Source organism: Pseudorca crassidens, chromosome 14 (genome assembly GCF_039906515.1).
Source record: "Pseudorca crassidens isolate mPseCra1 chromosome 14, mPseCra1.hap1, whole genome shotgun sequence".
Classification (NCBI taxonomy): Eukaryota; Metazoa; Chordata; class Mammalia; order Artiodactyla; family Delphinidae; genus Pseudorca; species Pseudorca crassidens.
In genome coordinates this window covers 71,871,929-71,889,842 of record NC_090309.1, presented here as the reverse complement: position 1 = coordinate 71,889,842, position 17,914 = coordinate 71,871,929, and the positions used below count along the sequence as shown (strand labels likewise).

Here is a 17,914-nt window from a genome sequence, read left to right as displayed (position 1 = left end):
AATGTGTCCTCTGCCTGGGGTGCTTTCTCTGTTGTTGGAGAGCTTGCCCTAAAACCCCAGTCTTCTCTTGGCTTCTAGCTGTGCCCATCTCCTCTGGGGAAGGCATTCTGGACAGGAAGAATGGAGGGCTGTTGAGCTAACCGCTGGGGCATCTTCAAGTATGTGGCCCTTCATGCACATCCCACCCCTCCGTCTGATGACCCTTCTCCCCCTTCCATCCCTTGAGGCCACCCAGGTCCTAAGGGGACGCCTACAGGTCTGTAAAGCTAGGAATGGTGCCCAGAGGTAGAGGGCACGCGTTCTGAAGTAGAGGGCCACCTGCACGTCTGCACCCCCGTGTGATGCATATTCCCAGACACGAAGGGTGTGCAGTGCAGTGTCATTGTCCCCGATTATTCTTTTGGTTGCAGCTTCTGGGTCAGCAACTGATGCCTATACTGAGAGCTGGTTTAGGTGAGTCCAGCAAAGCCAAGTACGTTTGAGTATCTCCACGTAGGTACCTTGTGTGTGGGCACGGGGGGATTCACGTCATATCCGCATATCTGCATGTGTGTGAAGGCCTCTGAACTCCTGTCTCCACACCCCTCCCTGCCTTCCTTGACCTCCCATGTGTTCCCAGCATCAGGCCTCCTCCACACTCCGTGGCCTTGGAGACTGGTATCCAAGAGGAGAAATGGACCAGAGGAGCAGACACTTGGACTCTAGAAGAGTCTGCCATCTGACAGCCCATGGTGATGTCAGAGGGACAGAAATGCCCGGAGGGGAAGAGTTGCCAGCCCACACTACCCAGCTGGCCCCGATGTGGCTCAAGGATCTCACCTCCAGGGCACTGCCGTTGAGCTGTATTCTGGCACGTGCTACCACCTTGGCCGGGATTGTCATGGTGGCCACCAGTGCCAATGAGTCGGTGGGTGGGGTCACCACCACTGCCTGCTCCAGCAGCTGAGCCAAGGTCTGTGGTACCTGGTCCACAGGCCAGCCCTGGCCTGCCCTCAGCAGCTGAGGCAGATAAGACAGCAGGGGGGTGGGCGTGGGCGAGCCCTGAAGAAGGAGGGGCCACCTCCTCCCCAGTCCAGCTCCTTTCTCCCCAGATCCACGCCCTGTCCCAGGGGAGCCAGAAGCAGAGAGGGGAGCGAGCCACGTGGAAGAAACTGACACCAAGTTTTGTGGGGCAGACCCTTGTTGGGATTAAGGCTTGGGACCTGCACCCTCCCTGCCATGAGAGCTCTGGCCGCTCTGAGGGGCCCACACCTGCTTCCTGGCTCCGCCAGGGCTCCAGTTCAGAGAACCTGAATACCCTTCGGGCTGGGTCTCTGGGGGAAAGGACTCTAAAGTTGGGTCCTGAGTGAGGAAGGGATAGGTCGTGGAGGATGGGGCACGTGGGCAGCAGGGTCAGAAGCTTTACCCGGGCTCTAAGAAGCAAGGCCAGGAGCCCCGTGTCCATGCAGCTGCTGTGGATGGGCCCCCAGCCCCCCTCAGGCCTACAGGGCCTCTTCACCATGCCCCTCCTCTTCCCGGGACACGGGGCCTGTGCCACATGGCCAGCCTTGGTGACGTTCCAGGCAATAGTTGAAGAGTCCTCAGGGCGGTGTTGTCTCCATCTGAAAATGATACCAGGGAAGGCTCAGCAACCCAGTCTAGCCCGAGCCTTTCCTTGGGCAGAAACCCATGCAGTGTGTGGGGTCTGGCCCTGTTGCCCAGCACAGGGAGACATGAGGAAGCAGCTCCCAGGATGAGCAGGTGAGAGGTCAGCCACCTGGACCCCAAGCCCCAAGTACCTGGATGATGGTGACAGAGACGGCAACCCTGAGAGGGCTCAGTCCCGGGCTCTGCAGGTCACAAGTGTGCGTAGTGTCGGCTGCAGGGCAGCGCTGAACAGCCAGCACGAAGCACTGGGAGTCCGGCGTGTTGAATAAGGAGGCTGAGGGGGAGACAAGAGAAGGGAACGGTCACTGGGCCTGGGACATACCGAGACCCCAGGGGTCTGAGAGGTGCCTCGGCGATCTCTCTAGCAATTTCAGAAGTGGATGAAGCGGTGAAGATGAGCTGAATTGTATGTGGGCATCAAACTACTGAAGGAAGAGCTTGGATCCGGGGGGAAGGGGACCCTCCCTGGGCGTCTCTTACTAGTTCCAGGCCCTGAAGCCACAGTGAACTCGTTTGTAAAATGGGACCATCATCAAATGAACCTCACAGAATAATATCGTGCGAGTTCACGGAGATCGTGTGAATGAAAGCATTATGCAAAAGTTGTCTACACACGTGTGCTTATTGTTGTATGAACAGAATTGGGGTAAAAACAGATTTGGACTTGGACCCTGAACACCCAGGTTGAACTGCAACCTCTGCTTCCAGGGAGCTGGAGAGCCAGCTGCCTGGGGGCAACTAGCTGCCCCCTCTCCCCTGAGCCCTGCCAACCAGCCCCTTTCCATACCTTCGTTGCCGTCTCTGGGGCTCCAGGAAGCCGTGTAGCCCAGGTGGGCACTGGGGATGCAGCAGCTCACCTGGAAGCCAGGGGAGGTGGCACAGGAGATGGAGAGCTGGTCTGGGAGCCCAGCCACATCTGTCACCTGCAGGGGCACCCTCACCATCTGGTGCAACTCCCACCTGAATCCCCGGGCCTCAAAGCAGCATAAGTACTCACCTGCAGACACACACCTGCTGCACCTCCTGGCCACTTGGCCCCCACCTGCGCCACAGGGCCTCTGCTGCTTCCCCAGCCACACCCTAGGTCTGCCCTCTCCATCCAGCCTCAGCTTAACCCCAGCAGGAAAGATCCCTGTCCCCCAAAGGATTTCTAGGAGGAAGACGAGATCCTGACCCTTTGTTATTAGCCTGTAGCCATGCATCCTAAGGTGAACCTCTCTGCCCCCAGTAGATGCCCTTCCTGCACCACCTGCTGCCATTTCAACATCGTGAAGAAAAACCTGCATCTGTTCTCAGTTGAAATTGAGACCACGCTTTCAGCGTTCTCTCATTATAATTCTTCACATCAATGGGCCTCTTAGCCTTAGTTTCCCCAGAGTGAATAAATGGAGATAAGGGAAAAGAAGAGAAGAAAAGACAAGAAGGAGAGGGAGGAGGAAAAAAAGAAGGGGAGGAGAGAGGAGGGAAGGACAGGTGGCCTACCTGCCCATTTATGGGAGATGTTGACAATGCTAAGGACAGCCCGGTTCCGGCTGGAGGTCAAGGACACACGTGACCCTGCCCGCAGGAGGATGGGGCTGGGGCTCCCTGTGGGCCACAGGAACCAGTTCAGGTTGGTGGTCTCCTGGCTTGTGAGGAGGGTCATGTTCAGGGTGTCGCCAGGCGTCTGCAGCCAGGAGTTGAGGCTCAGGGCCGCGGGGACTGTGGGAGGCAAAAGATAGGACCCCCAGAGCAGGAACTTGCGGCCCTTGAGGCAGCTAAGCTCTCCCTCCTTCCCCATCTTCTGAAGCCCATCCCTCCTCCCTCCCTCCCCACCTAACATTTTCTGTTCTCTTTTGTCCCTGGAGGAGTGTGGCTGCCGCAATCCAGCCTGGAAGACCCTAACTGTCAGTGGGAACCAAACGGGGAAGCTTTTTATCCTAGGACTCCCCCTCCCCCAGGGAGGGAACTTCCTCTCTTTGTCCACCTGTCTCGGAGCCCTGTTGTTCATTGGAGTCTCCCTCTTCCTGTCCCAGGCGCAGGGCCTGTGATCTTCTGCTATGATGCCTGGCATTTTCTCTCACCCAGAGGAGCCACTAGCTGGCAGAGATACGGGGGTCAGAGAGAAAAAAACACAGAGAGGGTTCCTTTCACTCAGGGCCATTGGTTTTCACGTTCCCAACCCTCCTCACCAGGTGGCAGCAGCTGGCAGTACCCGGCTTCAGCAGGGCCGAAGACAAGGCAGCCACAAGGCCGGCGCTTGACGGGGGTTTGGCAGGGCTGGTGATGGGAGCAGACGCTGGTGTTCCACTGGTACCCGGAGAGGCAAGCACAGTAGCTACACCCCTTGTGGGTGACATCGCACTCTGTGACAGAGGGAAGGGGGATAAGAAGTGAGCAGGCTGTCCGGGAAAGCCCAGCGCCTGATGCCTGTGAGGCTCTGAGGCTGGGTATCGGGAGCAATCCCAAGGTCACAGGCACCGCCTTCTCAGCCTGAGTTCAAAGCATCAGCACGTGTGGGGCAAAGGCATCAGAGGTGGCAGTGGCGAGGCCCGGGCCCGTGGTCATCTTCCCCTTAGGCCTCTGCCAAAGTTTAGAAGATGGGATGTGGGGCAGGAGGGGGAGGTCTGTCTGATGGGAGGTGAGGAAGGAGCTGGGCCACGCACACCCTCCAAGAAATAGGGAGGGGCTCACAGTACCTCAGACGAGGGGGCTGCGGGAGGGCTGGGCTCCTTGCACTCTGAACCCCCTTCCCATGCAAGCAGCTAAGAGCCACTGAGGAGCAGGGGTCAGTAGAATTCCCGCCACCCCACCAGCTGTGAGGCTGAGGCCAGTGAGAGTTACTGGGGCGGAGGAAGCCGAGGCGGTGGGGAGAGTCATGGGCCCAGAGAGTGCCGCCGGCTGGTGCTCACTTGAAAAGTACAGCTGTACATAGACGGAGACCAGGACCGATTCTGTAGGAGAGGGGACAGCTGGAGAGGAGAGGCAGCTACGGGCCTGTGGCCTTTGGGCCCCATACCTCGCTGTCCCCGCCAGGAAGCAGAGCACATCGCACCTCCCATAGCCTGTCCAGGTGCAGACAGGGCCCAGGAAGGTGGTCACTGCTCATCCAGCTACGGTGCCTTCACACGCGCTGTCTCATATCACCCTTCCAACGACCCCCTTCCGTGGGCAAGACTCTCTAAAAGGAAGGATCTTCTCAAGGCCTCACAGCTAGAAAACTGTGTTCAGACCTGTGTGACCAGCGCCAGACCCAGTCTCTCTCTTAACCCCACTTAAGCCCCCTGGCTGTGCCCTCTTCCAGACCTTTCTTTCTTTCCTTGCCTCGTTCCAGGCTCCCCGTCCCCCTCCCCCCCCCCCCTCCTGTCTGTCCACTCACCACCTGCTCCACGTTCTTGGTCCAATTGCTGCCCTGATTCCCCTCCAGCCTGACCCTGTCCCTGGAACAGAGCACAGGGGAGAGACCTCTGAGGAGAGCTGACTCCGCATTTCTCCCGGGGACACCTTCTTCCCCAAGCCGCTCCGGTGCCCGCCTGGCTAATCTGGAAGGACTTGGTCTCTTTGAATCTCCTCTTTTTGCCTGGAATCAAGCGGGCACCTCAGGAGGGGAAAGCAGGCTTCTGGTAGGAGGTGCAGGGATGCAGCACCAGGGATCCCGCCCAGGCCGGCAAAGCCCACCTGAACCCAGGAACCAGGTACACCCTGGAGAGTCAACATGCTTTGCTTAATTCCTTCCTGAATGTACCCGTCCCCGTGCCTCCAGGCTAATTGAAATGGCTGGGTCTGGAGCTCCAGAGGGAGCTGTGGGCGCTGGGCAGAGCTGCCTGCGGCCCAGAGGCCTGGGGGCTTTATTCCCTCCATAGGCATTGCCATGAGGGTGAGTGGCAGGCAATACCTTAGTCTCTGGTGCCTGTAAATTATTTCCTCACCAACTCCTCCCTCTCTCAAAACTGTGTGTGAGTGAGGAGATCAGTCTAAAAACAGATATTGATCTAGATAAGGATGTGGCTAGAGATAGAGATATCCACCTGGGAGAAAACACAAATCATAAAGTTCTAAACTAACTCTGCTGCCTTTCCTCAGATTCTCTCCTGTCGTCTACGCCAAGGGTTCCCAAGTTTGGAAAGTTTTTATTTTTGTTTTTAAATTGCAAGCCTGACTGGAAGAGCCTTTATCCAGAGTGCAGCAGGCATCGCTGGTGTTCACGGGAATTCAAATAAAGAAACAGAAGCTATCCCCACACCCTGAAAAATAAGGCTGAACTCTCGGAGATCTTATAACAAACCAGCCTTTTTAAAAATACATTACTTCCTCTCCCTCCAGCCCTCTCGCCTCCATCCATCCTTTCATCCCACATCTTGCTGCCTCTCACACCCAGGGGCCTCTGTCGTTACCTCTGCAGATCTTCCCTGGGTCTTCCCTCACCCCAGTCTTACTCACAGGCTGGGACTCTCGGACAAGTGGTGATCCCACCAGAGGGAGAGTCATGGCCGGGAGTAGCACAGGGGCAGCCGAGCAGACCATGGCTCAGTGAAGCAGTCTTCAAGAGGCCTCCCGCTGCTGCATGATGCAAATTTCCTCAGAGAAGAGCTGGCAGGGCCCTGCACAGATGGGATGGGAGGGAAGAGTGGAAGGGAGCCAGAGGAATTTACAGAGGAAGTGCTACAGCCCATGCTACAGTCAAATGCGTGTCCAGGTCACTGTGGGACCACCTGGAGCCCACACGCCCCGGTGAGAGAGGCCTGCCCAGGTTCCCTGCTGGGGTCTGGGCCAAGCACTCAGTGAGCAGGAGAGGACTTGGGGGCCCTAGGTCACAACCAACCATGTATCAAGCCAGGTACAGTCACATCCCCAAGGATCTGGGAAATCTGGATTGTTCTGGAACTCCCGGGAAGCTGGGTCATTGATCAAAGAGCCAAGGTTAGAAAAGGCAAATATTAGAGCTGATTGCTATCCTAAAATAATTTCAAGATAGACTGGAGTCTTAAATGTAACAAAGAATCTGGAAAAATACCGGGATAAATTATCAAAATAATTTTGAAGTGAGGAAGGCTTTTCTAAACACAACACAAAACCCAGAAGCCAGAAAGGAAATAAATTAGACTGTATACAAAGTTTTAAATTGGGGGTGAAAAGAATGTTGGGTTAAAAAGGCAAAAGACAACATGTTTGTAGGACGGTGATTGAATAAAGGGCTAATATTAACACAGGAATTTTTTATCTTACACATCATTAAGAAAATGGGCAAAAACAGGAAAAAGTGTTGCCGAAATATCGGCTTCCCTGTGCACCAAGGCCGAACAGAAATACGGAGACAGATATTGGAGGAAGAGAGAGATGGCTTTATCTTTCTGCCAGGGAGAAGGGAAGACACAGCAGGCTAGCGCCTCAACAACTGTGCCTCCACTCCTTGGGAAACAGGGAAGATTTTATATGTGGGGCTCGTAGTCCGGAGCATATGATAAGGATCAAAGGTCTTGCATTCTTCCTTTCCTTTGCATTATTTCAAAACAGTCATAGCTGGCGTCAGGCCGCCTGGTAATTGGGGTCAAGCAGTCTGGTAATTGTGTCCGTTTGCCTCTGGTTTATCGGCCGGTGATTTTGTTTCTGAAATGCGAAAATTATAGGGGGTGATTTGTTATGAGGGCCGTATAGAATGTAAGTGCCAGGACATAATAGGGAGTGAGACGCACTGGATGTAACTCACACAGTTAGGGGTGATAGGTGACGAATGTAAATTACATAGTGCCAGGGAGTGAGGTTAGCTTTGTAAAGTACAAATCTAGTTACTACAAATTAGTGACAGTTAAAGTAAACCAAGGAGTGATTAACTCTTTCAGGCCAGGTTATGTTTCTTCTCTAGCCTGTTCACTGTTCCCTTTATTTTCCTTGTTCTCAGAGGAGGGAAAACTTCATTTCTATTTTTGCTGCAACATAGGCAGTTTACTGAAAAAGAAATATCAATAGTTTGATAAACATATAAAAACATCCAACTTAAGGTATAAGGAATGCAAATTGAAATAAGAAAATATTCTTTGTCACCTACCAATTATCAAAAGACAAGATATTGATAATCTTCAGTGTGGACAAAAGTGTATTTATACAAAATATGTATATAAGGATGTTCAAAGCAGAGTTGTTTGTGATAGCAAATGAGTTAAACAACCCAAACGTCCAGAAGGGATAGGTTAAGTAAATTATGGCATTTCCAAACAACAGAACATTTTTATGGGAAAAAAAGTAAAATAGCTCTATTTGGAGTGAATCCCAATATATATGGTGAAATTTAAAGTGTATATTATACTCTCCTTTATGGAGAAAAAAGAGAATCTATATTAGATACTTGTGCTTTTTATACTTGGAATATTTCTGGAAGAATACATCAGAAATCTGGCACTAGTTGTTGCTTCTGGGGATGAGACTAAGAGTCTGAATGGGTCTGTGTGCTGTTTGATATACATATTTTCTAACCATAGGCGTGCTTTTTTTTTTAATTAAAAAAAGAAAGATGGGAATTTTCTGGTGGTCCAGTGATTAGAACTTGGTGCTTTCACTGTGGGGCCTAGGTTCAATCCCTTAGTTGCGGAACTAAGATCCCACGTCACGCAGTGAGGCCAAATTAAAAAAAAAAAAAAAAGGGGGGAAAAAAAAAGAGCTGATTTACACACACACACACACACACACACACACACACACACACACACACACACACACCACCTAGGGTAGAAATCTAGCCTCAATACATTTCCACTTTCACCACCACCCCTGGCTAAGGTCACTGCTGAAAGAATAGCAAACATATAGAGCACATACATGCATGGGAGCAAAGACTTTGTAAATAATTGATTTCCGAAAACGAAAACGGTGAAGAATCTGTTTTGAGAACTACAGAGAGAAGACACAGGTGCTTGGGGTGGGGCGCTATCAGCAAGTTGGAAACTGTCTACTGCAGCTGCAGGTGGTTTCAGATGGACACCAACAGCATCTGCTACTGTCGCCAAAGGGGGTCAGTCAGAGAGCCAAGTGGACCTGGGCAGTGCTCAACAGGGCCTCTTGAGGACCAGGAATGACAGAAGAAAGAGGTGGGATTGAGACCCCTGGAGGTGAGCTGCTTCTGTGCTGGGCAGAGACTGAGCAGTGGTAGCCTCCAGTTAGGAGATGCAAGGACAGACTGCTTGGACAGAAGAGGCTCCACCTAGAAGCAGAAACACCGAAGGAAAAAGTGACTCAGAGAACATTAGAAAGTTGATGGAGCTGGAGCTGGAGAAACCCCTAAGGATTCTACTCCCAAAACATAATTTTTCTTAATTGATACCCTATTCATCTTAACCCCTTTGAGTTCATGACAAGTGAGAAGAACAAGAGAGATAACATCTTCCTGATTCAATGAAAGTTGAGGTGTCCAGGGTATATAAAACAACGAACAGAACTAAGGAAGTGAGTTTTCTTATACAATGTTTTTAGACCGTTCCTGTAACTTTAGAGAAGTTTGAATCGTTTCTGCATGTACAAAAAAATGCCCAGGAAGAGATTGGAAGGAGATGCTGCAGATCAACAAAGCGTCTGTTGTGTTGACCTCAGTGCTCCCCAGGGCCTAGCACCATTCACCACAGGCCTTAAGTAATATTTATATTCAATGAATCAATCAATCGAAGAAATACACCAAGACATTAACAGTAGTTGTCACTAAATGGTAGGATTTGGTATGTTTTTTCTATTTTTCTGTGTTTTCAAATTTTGTATTCTCTAATGGTAAAATATCTTAAAAAAATCAAATCTTACAGTCTCAACTTCTTTCTTAAGGACAGCCAGGTACAGAGGCCTTCAGTTTTGCCCAGGTGTCACTGGTTGTCTGGAAGCACCCACAGGCTTAGACCTAGTGTGGGATTCAGACAAACAGATGCTTATTGCTGCCACCTGCTTACTCCCAAATCCAAGGTCAACCATAACGCTATTGGCCTTTATCCCTCTATATACAGAATGATAATTTGAAACCAGTGAGTTTTTAATCCCTGTTGGCAGCTTTTCTGAGGTCCCAGTTTGTACCCTGGGCAAAGGAACTTCCCTTTCCATTTCTCTGTGTTTTGAGCCCTCCAGGCCATGTCAGTAGAGTCTTTGGTAACAAAGGTCTAGGCTTCTCTTAACTGTATCCAAACAGGTTATCTTAAAACTTCCTTTACTATGTAAACTAATAGGTTACTAAAGAATAAAGGTAGCTTAGACTTTTATCCCATATGATCCTTATTTCTTTTTTTAAATTTTTTTTTAATATAAATTTATTTTATTTTATTTATTTATTTATGGCTGCGTTGGGTCTTTGTTGCTGCGTGCAGGCTTTCTCTAGTTGCGGCGAGCAGGAGCTACTCTTCGTTGCAGTGCGCGGGCTCTCATTGTGGTGGCTTCTCTTGTGGCAGAGCACGGGTTCTAGGCACGTGGGCTTCAGTAGTTGTGGCATGCAGGCTCAGTAGGTGTGGCGCACGGGCTTAGTTGTTCTGCAGCACGTGGGATCTTCCTGGACCAGGGCTCAAACCCGTGTCCCCTGCATTGGCAGGTGGATTCTTAACCACTGCACCACCAGGGAAGCCCTTTTCCTTTTTTTTGAATTTTTGAAAATGTTTTTGGAACTTTATTTTATTTATTTTATACAGGAGGTTCTTATTAGTTATCCATTTTATACATATTAGTGTATACATGTCAATCCCAATCTCCCAATTCATCACACCACCACCACCACCCCTGCCACTTTCCCCCCTTGGTGTTCATACGTTTGTTCTCTACATCTGTGTCTCTATTTCTGCCCTGAAAACTGGTTCATCTGTACCATTTTTCTAGGTTCCACATGTATGTGTTAATATACGATATTTGTTTTTCTCTTTCTGACTTACTTCACTCTGTATTACAGTCTCTAGATCCATCCACATCTCTACAAATGACCTGATTTCATTCCTTTTCATGGCTGAGTAATATTCCATTGTATATATGTATCACATCTTCTTTATCCAGTTGTCTGTCGATGGGCATTTAGGTTGCTTCCATGACCTGGTTATTGTAAATAGTGCTGCAATGAACATCGGGGTGCATGTGTCTTTTTGAATTATGGTTTTCTCTGGGTGTATGCCCAGTAGTGGGATTGCTGGGTCATATGGTAATTCTATTTTTAGTTTTTTAAGGAACCTCTATACTGTTCTCCATAGTGGCTGTATCGGTTTACATTCCCACCAACAGTGCAAGAGGGTTCCCTTTCCTCCATACCCTCTCCAGCATTTGTTGTTTGTAGATTTGCTGATGATGCCCATTCTAACTGGTGTGAGGTGATACCTCATTGTAGTTTTGATTTGCATTTCTCTAATAATTAGTGATGTTGAGCAGCTTTTCATGTGCTTCTTGGCCATCTGTATGTCTTCTTTGGAGAAATGTCTATTTAGGTCTTAGGGAAGCCCTTTTCAAAATCTTTATTGGAGTATAATTGCTTTACAATGTTGTGTTAGTTTCTGCTGTATGACAAAGTGAATCAGCTATATATATACATATATCCCCATATCCTCTCCCTCTTGAGTCTCCCTCCCACCCTCCCTATCCCACCCCTCTAGGTGGACACAAAGCACCGAGCTGATCTGGCTGATCTGCTGTGTGATGCAGCTGCTTCCCACTAGCTATCTATTTTACATTTGGTAGTGTATATATGTAAATGCTACTCTCTCACTTCATTCCAGCTTACCCTTTCCCCTCCCCGTGTCCTCAAGTCCATTCTCTACATGTGTCTTTATTCCGGTCCTGCCCCTAGGTTCATCAGAATCTTTTTTTTTTTTTTTAGATTTTTTTTTTTTTTTGTGATACGCGGGCCTCTCACTGTTGTGGCCTCTCCCGTTGTGGAGCACAGGCTCCGTGGCCATGGCCATGGCTCACGGGCCCAGCCGCTCCACGGCACGTGGGATCTTCCCGGACCGGGGCACGAACCCATGTCCCCTGCATCGGCAGGCGGACTCTCAACCACTGCGCCACCAGGGAAGCCCTTTTTTTTTTTTTTAGATTTTATATATATATATGTTCGCATACGGCATATGTTTTTCTCTTTCTGACTTACTTCACTCTGTATGACAGACTCTAGGTCCATCCACCTCACTATAAATAGCTCAATTTAGTTTCTTTTCATGGCTGAGTAATTGAATCCTCATTTCTTGTTCTCTTTCCACCTGACATGGCACTAAATTATTAGAACTATTAAATGATAGTTTATTAGAACGGGAAGGGACCTGAATTTATATATCATCCACTTCAACTCTCACTTTACAGAAGAGGAAAAGGAGCCAAAGGGGGAAATGACTTGCCAAAGGTCACACAGCTCGTTGATGGCAGAGCTGAAGCTTAAAGCCAGGTCTTCTGACTCTGAATCTAGGGAATCTAGATAGAGAGGAAAAGATAGGTCAATTTAAATATAGAATAATAGGACCTTCTGGCTAAAAAAATAAATTTAAAATAATATAAGATAGAATTTGATTCCACAAGGAAGACAGTTCTTCAAGGATATTTCTTTTCCTGAGGAGGAGGGGAAATGCATATAACGTGCAAATAGGTGTTTGTGGAAAGTACGTGTATAAGAATCAAGCAGTCCTTTGGAAAGCCAGCTCATGAATACCTTCCTTATCTAGAGGCCCTTAATTCAGCAAATGTGACCATTTGGAACACAGCTGAGATTTACAAGGAACTAAAGAAGACCTGTGAGCAGCCAAAAGAGATCATAGAGATATTGTACTGGTGGCTGTAGCTGGGGCCATTAGCGAGAGAAGAACTAAAAGACATCCAGATTGGAAAGGAAAAGTAAAATTATCTTTATTCACAGAGGGCATGATCTTATATCTAGAAAATCCTAAGGAATCCACTAAAAAGCTATTAGAGCTAATTAAACAAGTTCGGCAAAGTCGCAGGATACAAGATCAACCTACAAAAATCCATTGTATTTCTATACACGAGCAGTGAACAATCTGAAAATGAAATTAAGAAAACAATTCAATTGACAATAGCATCGAAAAGAATAAAATATTTAGGAATAAATTACACAAAAGTGCAAGATTTGTACACTGAAAACTAAAAAAGAAAATATTGTTCAAAGACATTAAAGAAAATTTAAATATGTGGGAAGACATTCCATGTTGGTGGAACAGAAGACTTAATACTGTTAAGACGGCAATACTCCCCAAATTAACTATGGATTCAACACAATCTCCATGTCAAAATCCCAGCTGGCTTTTTTCACAGAAATTGACAAGCTGATTCTAAAATTCATATGGAAATGCAAAGAACTCAGAATAGCCAAAATAATATTGAAAATGAAGAAAGAAGTTGGAGGAATTAGACTTTCCAATTTCAAAACTTACTACAAAGCTATAATAATGAAGACAGTGTTTGCATAAGGATAGAAATGTAGATCAATATAATAGAACTGAGAGTCCAGACATAAACCCTAACGTTTATGGTCAATTGATTTTTGACAATGGTGCCAAGACAATTTAATGGGAGAATAGCACAACCGGATATCCACATGCAAAAAAAACCTGTTTGGCCCCGTCTCAAACTATACACAAAAAAGTCAAATTTTACATTATTAATATAAGGGATATGCAACATGGTGATACAAAGCACCAAGAAGGACATTTAAACTTGGTTTTTCTGGGAAGGTCTCTTGAAGGAATATAATGATCAATGAGGCTGGAAAGGTAGGAATGCGTCAGATTGTGAAGGGCCACGAAGACCACAGTTAAGAATTTGAAACCTTAGTCTGGAGGCAAATTTGTAGTCCAGAAATTAAGTTTGGGAAACTGCCATGATTATGGGTCTGTGGATATGTTCCTTACAAATAGTATAACTCCCATTTAATAAATCGAACTATATTTTCAATGTCATAGGAGTACAGAAAATTTAAAGAAATTCTGTTGTGAATCCATTCACTCATATATCCATTAAATGAATACATATTAAGCGCTGGTGTCAGACGCTATGCTAGTTCCTAGAGATTCAGTGGTGTTGTGGACTACATGTGTCTTGGTGCATTTGCCAAAATAAGATTTGGGCACAAAGACTATGACAGTTATTATGGAATATAGTATTTTTTCTGGTTGCCACCAAGCCTTGGTCAGTGTCAGGGCGTGTCATGGGACAGTGTGCAGAGAGGAGGGGAAAACGTACAGCTATTTACCCAGTTGGAAATCTTGACGCAGCACCGTTTCAGTAAGAGCTAATCAGCTAATTCTTGGCTGAGGCAGAAAGCTCTAATACAGAAAGTGTATGTTTAAAATTGTTTGATGCCATAAAATGTATGACCTGTGAAATACATGACAATAAGAAGTATTTTAACAAAAATCCAGGTGCTATATATGTCTTCATAAAAACAAAGGATATTTCTGACATCAAAAAATTTTAAGAAGTGGTTGGTATAAAGTGATTCAGAAAGAGTAGTGATAATTTCGGATCTCCTATGATTTAAGCCTCTAACTTTAGATCCTAGAATGAGATCCCATACTTGCTGTCTGAGATAGTTCAGAAAACCCTGCTACAGCATTTGTGTTAAAGCATTTGCTCAAGGGCACAACTTAAAGAAGCTGAAGAAACTCATGGCATTTCCGATGCTACCTTTGAGCCCTACAAGGCTTCTGAGAAGTTTTATGCTGACGTGTGTGTGTGTGTGTGTGTGTGTGTGTGTGTGAAGAAACCTATGGGGAGGACTATGACATTGGAGTGGAACAGAATTTTTTCTTCTAAAGATAAAAAAATTTCAAATCCTCTAAGTCATGAGCCTGCTGATTTTAATGTATAATTCAGGATTTCAAAATGTTAATAAATTTAACTATCTATTAAGCACATGCCCTATCTATTTAGACCCATCTATGAGCATCATTTTATAACTTGGAGGTATAGATGGCCTTCCTAAGCATGAAATGAAATCCTAAAACCATATAGGACAAGATGTCCAATTTGAATGTGAAAAATACGAGGTGTCTTATATAAATCACAAAAGGCTCCAAGATGGTAATATTACTCCATGAAAGAAGAACAATTTTCTGAGTGAACAACTACATGTTAAGATTTGCAAAGAGGTAACTAATGGAAAAGCAGACATAGGAGTCAGACAGCTAGAGATCAAAATTAGCTTCATTACTGGAAAAGCTGAGTAGGAGATGGTGGTTTGGATGTGAGCCAGATGCACTTCCCAATACATCCTCCTTGAACAGAATTTACTTACCCAGTCACCGACACAGCCGGGCATCTCCAGGTCTCCCTTGTGGGGATGGGGGAGCTAAGAATGAGTCTGGAGGACCGGCCACTCCAAAAGAGGGAGGACTCAGAGCTTATTCTCCACATCTTACCCATCGGATAGGTCACTTTTTGCTTGGGGAAATGGGAGAGGAAACAGAGACTATATATCCTTAAGGGGAACGGAAGTTCCCTCACTTTCTGTGGAAATGTGAGAAGAAAGGAATAGCATTCCTCACCAACACCATGAAGTACTGATTATAAGAAGATTTATTTCAATAATCGAGTGAGAGAAAACTGAAAAACTTCATTTAACTAATGTCAAAATATACGCATAAGTAGATTTTATAAAGTCAGTAAACCCAGAAAATACTTTTGAACACTTTGTTAGAAGCCCTAGAGAAGTGTGTGCCAAGAACAAAAATTAGCCAGTACTTGTACTGAAAACCTATTGTTTCTGCTATATTCCACTTATTTTCTGAACCAATTCCTAGAAACTGTCCTCTACCCTGATTCACAGGTTTACTATGGAAGTAGTCATTTTATACAAGGTCATGGTGTCCAGCCCCCCAAACCCCACCCCACCAGGACAGTCCTTGGTACACATCTAACACCAACAACTTTTCTCTTCCGGTGTAGTTTGGGAAGTTGGACCTAGGGAGAGTCCGAGGTTGGACCTCCAACATGTAAACTCAGCAGTATTGGTTTTCTGTCATGTGAACTGGGAAAATGATCTGAGCTCAAAGGAACAATGAAGCTAACGTGCAGATAAAAACAAAGACAAACATGAAGCGGGTCCATCGTTTCAACTTTAATTTATTCTTGATGCTTATTTGCACTCCTGATCTTGAGAGACCACAACTTCTTTTAATTATTTCTCTTTTTGCTTGAGCTAGTTAAGGCAAGTTTTTAAATTTTGTGATTAACACATGAGAAAAGCCAGGAAAACTCTGACAGTGGAAAAATGGTCATTATATTAAGATATGGGATCAAAGAGTCTTGAGATTCAAGACAACCACTTCATCTTTCCAGACCTCAGTTTTCACATCAACAAAATGAAGGAGGTAAATTAGATGATCTTTGCAGTACTCAAAAAATGTTGTTCCACTTCCATCTGGCTTTCATGGTTTCTAATGCAGAATCCACAGTCATTCGATTCATTGTTCCCTTGTAAGTAATATATCATATTCTCTGCAGCTGCTTTCAAGATGTTTTTCATTGTTTTAGTTTTTAGCTGTTATGATGTGTCTAGACTGGGATTTCTTTAAATTTATCCTGTTTTGGATTCACTGAGCCTTTTATATCTTCCATCAAAGTTGAGCATTTCAACCATTATTTCTTCAAATATATATATTTTTTGGCATCACATTCTTTCTCCTCTCTTTCTTGGACTCTAATGACACAAATGGTAGACTTTGTTTTTTGGATTTTCCCACAGACTCCCCCTGCCCCCCATCTTTTCAATTGTTTTTCTCTCTGTTGTTTAATTGGATAATTTTTTATTGATCTATCTTCAAGTTTACTGACTTTCGTCTGTCATCTCTATTCTGCTACCGAGCCTGTGGTAGACAGAATGGCCACCCAAAGATGTCTACTTCCTAATCCCAAGAACCTGTGAATATGTAGCCTTAACAGGAAAAAGGGATTTTGCAAATGTTAATTAAATTAAGGATCTTAAGATAGGGAGATTATTCTGAATTATCTGAGTGGGACCAATGTAATCATAGGGTCCTTACAAAACAGAAACAGGAATGTGAGAGACAAAAAAACAGGAAATCTACAGCAGAAGCAGAAGTTGGAGGGATGCACTTTGAAGATGAAGGCTGCCATAAGCCAAGAAATGTAGGCAGCCTCTAGAAGGTAGAAAAGGCAAAAAAAAAAAAATGCATTTTTCCCTGGAGTCCCCAGAAGAACTGCAGCCCTGCTGACACCTTGATTTTAACTTTATAAGATTCATTTCAGATTTCTGACCCTCAGAACTGTAAGTTACTATGTTTGTTTTGTTTTAAGCCACTACAGTTGTAGTAATTTGTTACAGCAGCAATAAGAAACTAATACAAACCCCAGTCATTTAAAAAAATTTTGGTTATTGTATTTTTCAGTTCTAAAATTTCCATTTGGTTCTTTAAACTTTGTTTCTTCACTGAGACTTTTCATCTTTTCATTCATTTCAAGAGTGTTCCTACTTATTCATGACTTTTTTTTGGCATGTGGGATTTTAGTTCCCTGGCCAGGGATCAAACCCACACCCCCTGCATTGGAAGCACAGAGTCTTAACCACTGGACCGCCAGGGAAGTCCCCCTCATGACATTTTTATAATAGTCAATGTCTTTTTCTGATAATTCCAACATCTATGTCATTTCAGCATTGATGTCTGTTGATTGTTTCTTCCCATGTGAATTGAGATTTCCTGGCTCTTCATATACCATGTAATTTTGGATTGTATCCTACCAAATAGGATAATTTGACATAATATTTGAATATAATATTTGAACATAATATTTGAATATTATGTTATGAGACTCTGGATCTCGTTTAAATCCTATGAAAAATACTGATATTTTAGTTTTAGCAGGTAATTGACCTAGTTTGGTTCAGGTCACAAGTTCTGACCAATCTACTGTGGATTGTATTTTCAATACCAGTTCTTTTTTCAAAGGCTTGTGATGCTATTCAGATCTACTGCGTATATGTGCCGCCCAGTGGCCAGTCTGATACCTGGGTGATGGTCTACGTCTTAGTGCAGTTCTCAAAGTTTATGGTATGCTGTTTAAGGTCAAATCTGTGCACGTACAACTGGGAGAGCTCCCAGGACTTCATAAAACCCTATGAGTCATCTTCCTGAATTCCTTCTCTCTCAAGTTACTCCAGTTCCCTTGAAATAATACTCTTGTCAAAGTAGCATGTACATAACACACTTATATCCATCTTTATTACATGTGTTTTTAAACATTTCTTTAAATGAATTAGAGAATGGCAACCACATCCATTCCTTCAAAACACTGTTCTCGAACCTAGGGGTAAGATGGGAATAAAAAC

The 17,914-nt window shown here is 45.5% G+C and overlaps 1 protein-coding gene across 1 annotated transcript in view; it reads right to left on the bottom strand.

Annotated features, from left to right (window-relative positions):
- Positions 1-502: 502 nt before the first annotated feature.
- ADGRF3 (adhesion G protein-coupled receptor F3) overlaps positions 503-17,914 on the bottom strand; it is a 30,204-nt gene continuing 12,792 nt past the window's right edge. The window contains exons 4-13 of the mRNA XM_067703504.1: positions 6,067-6,227; positions 5,006-5,066; positions 4,440-4,580; positions 3,819-3,992; positions 3,130-3,348; positions 2,435-2,644; positions 1,779-1,921; positions 1,633-1,637; positions 1,406-1,595; positions 503-999 (exon numbers count right to left, since the gene is read on the bottom strand). Of these exons, the coding sequence (XP_067559605.1) occupies positions 622-999; positions 1,406-1,595; positions 1,633-1,637; positions 1,779-1,921; positions 2,435-2,644; positions 3,130-3,348; positions 3,819-3,992; positions 4,440-4,580; positions 5,006-5,066; positions 6,067-6,150 (1,605 nt within the window). The 5' untranslated portion in view covers positions 6,151-6,227 and the 3' untranslated portion in view covers positions 503-621. The remainder of the gene's footprint in view (positions 1,000-1,405; positions 1,596-1,632; positions 1,638-1,778; positions 1,922-2,434; positions 2,645-3,129; positions 3,349-3,818; positions 3,993-4,439; positions 4,581-5,005; positions 5,067-6,066; positions 6,228-17,914) is intronic.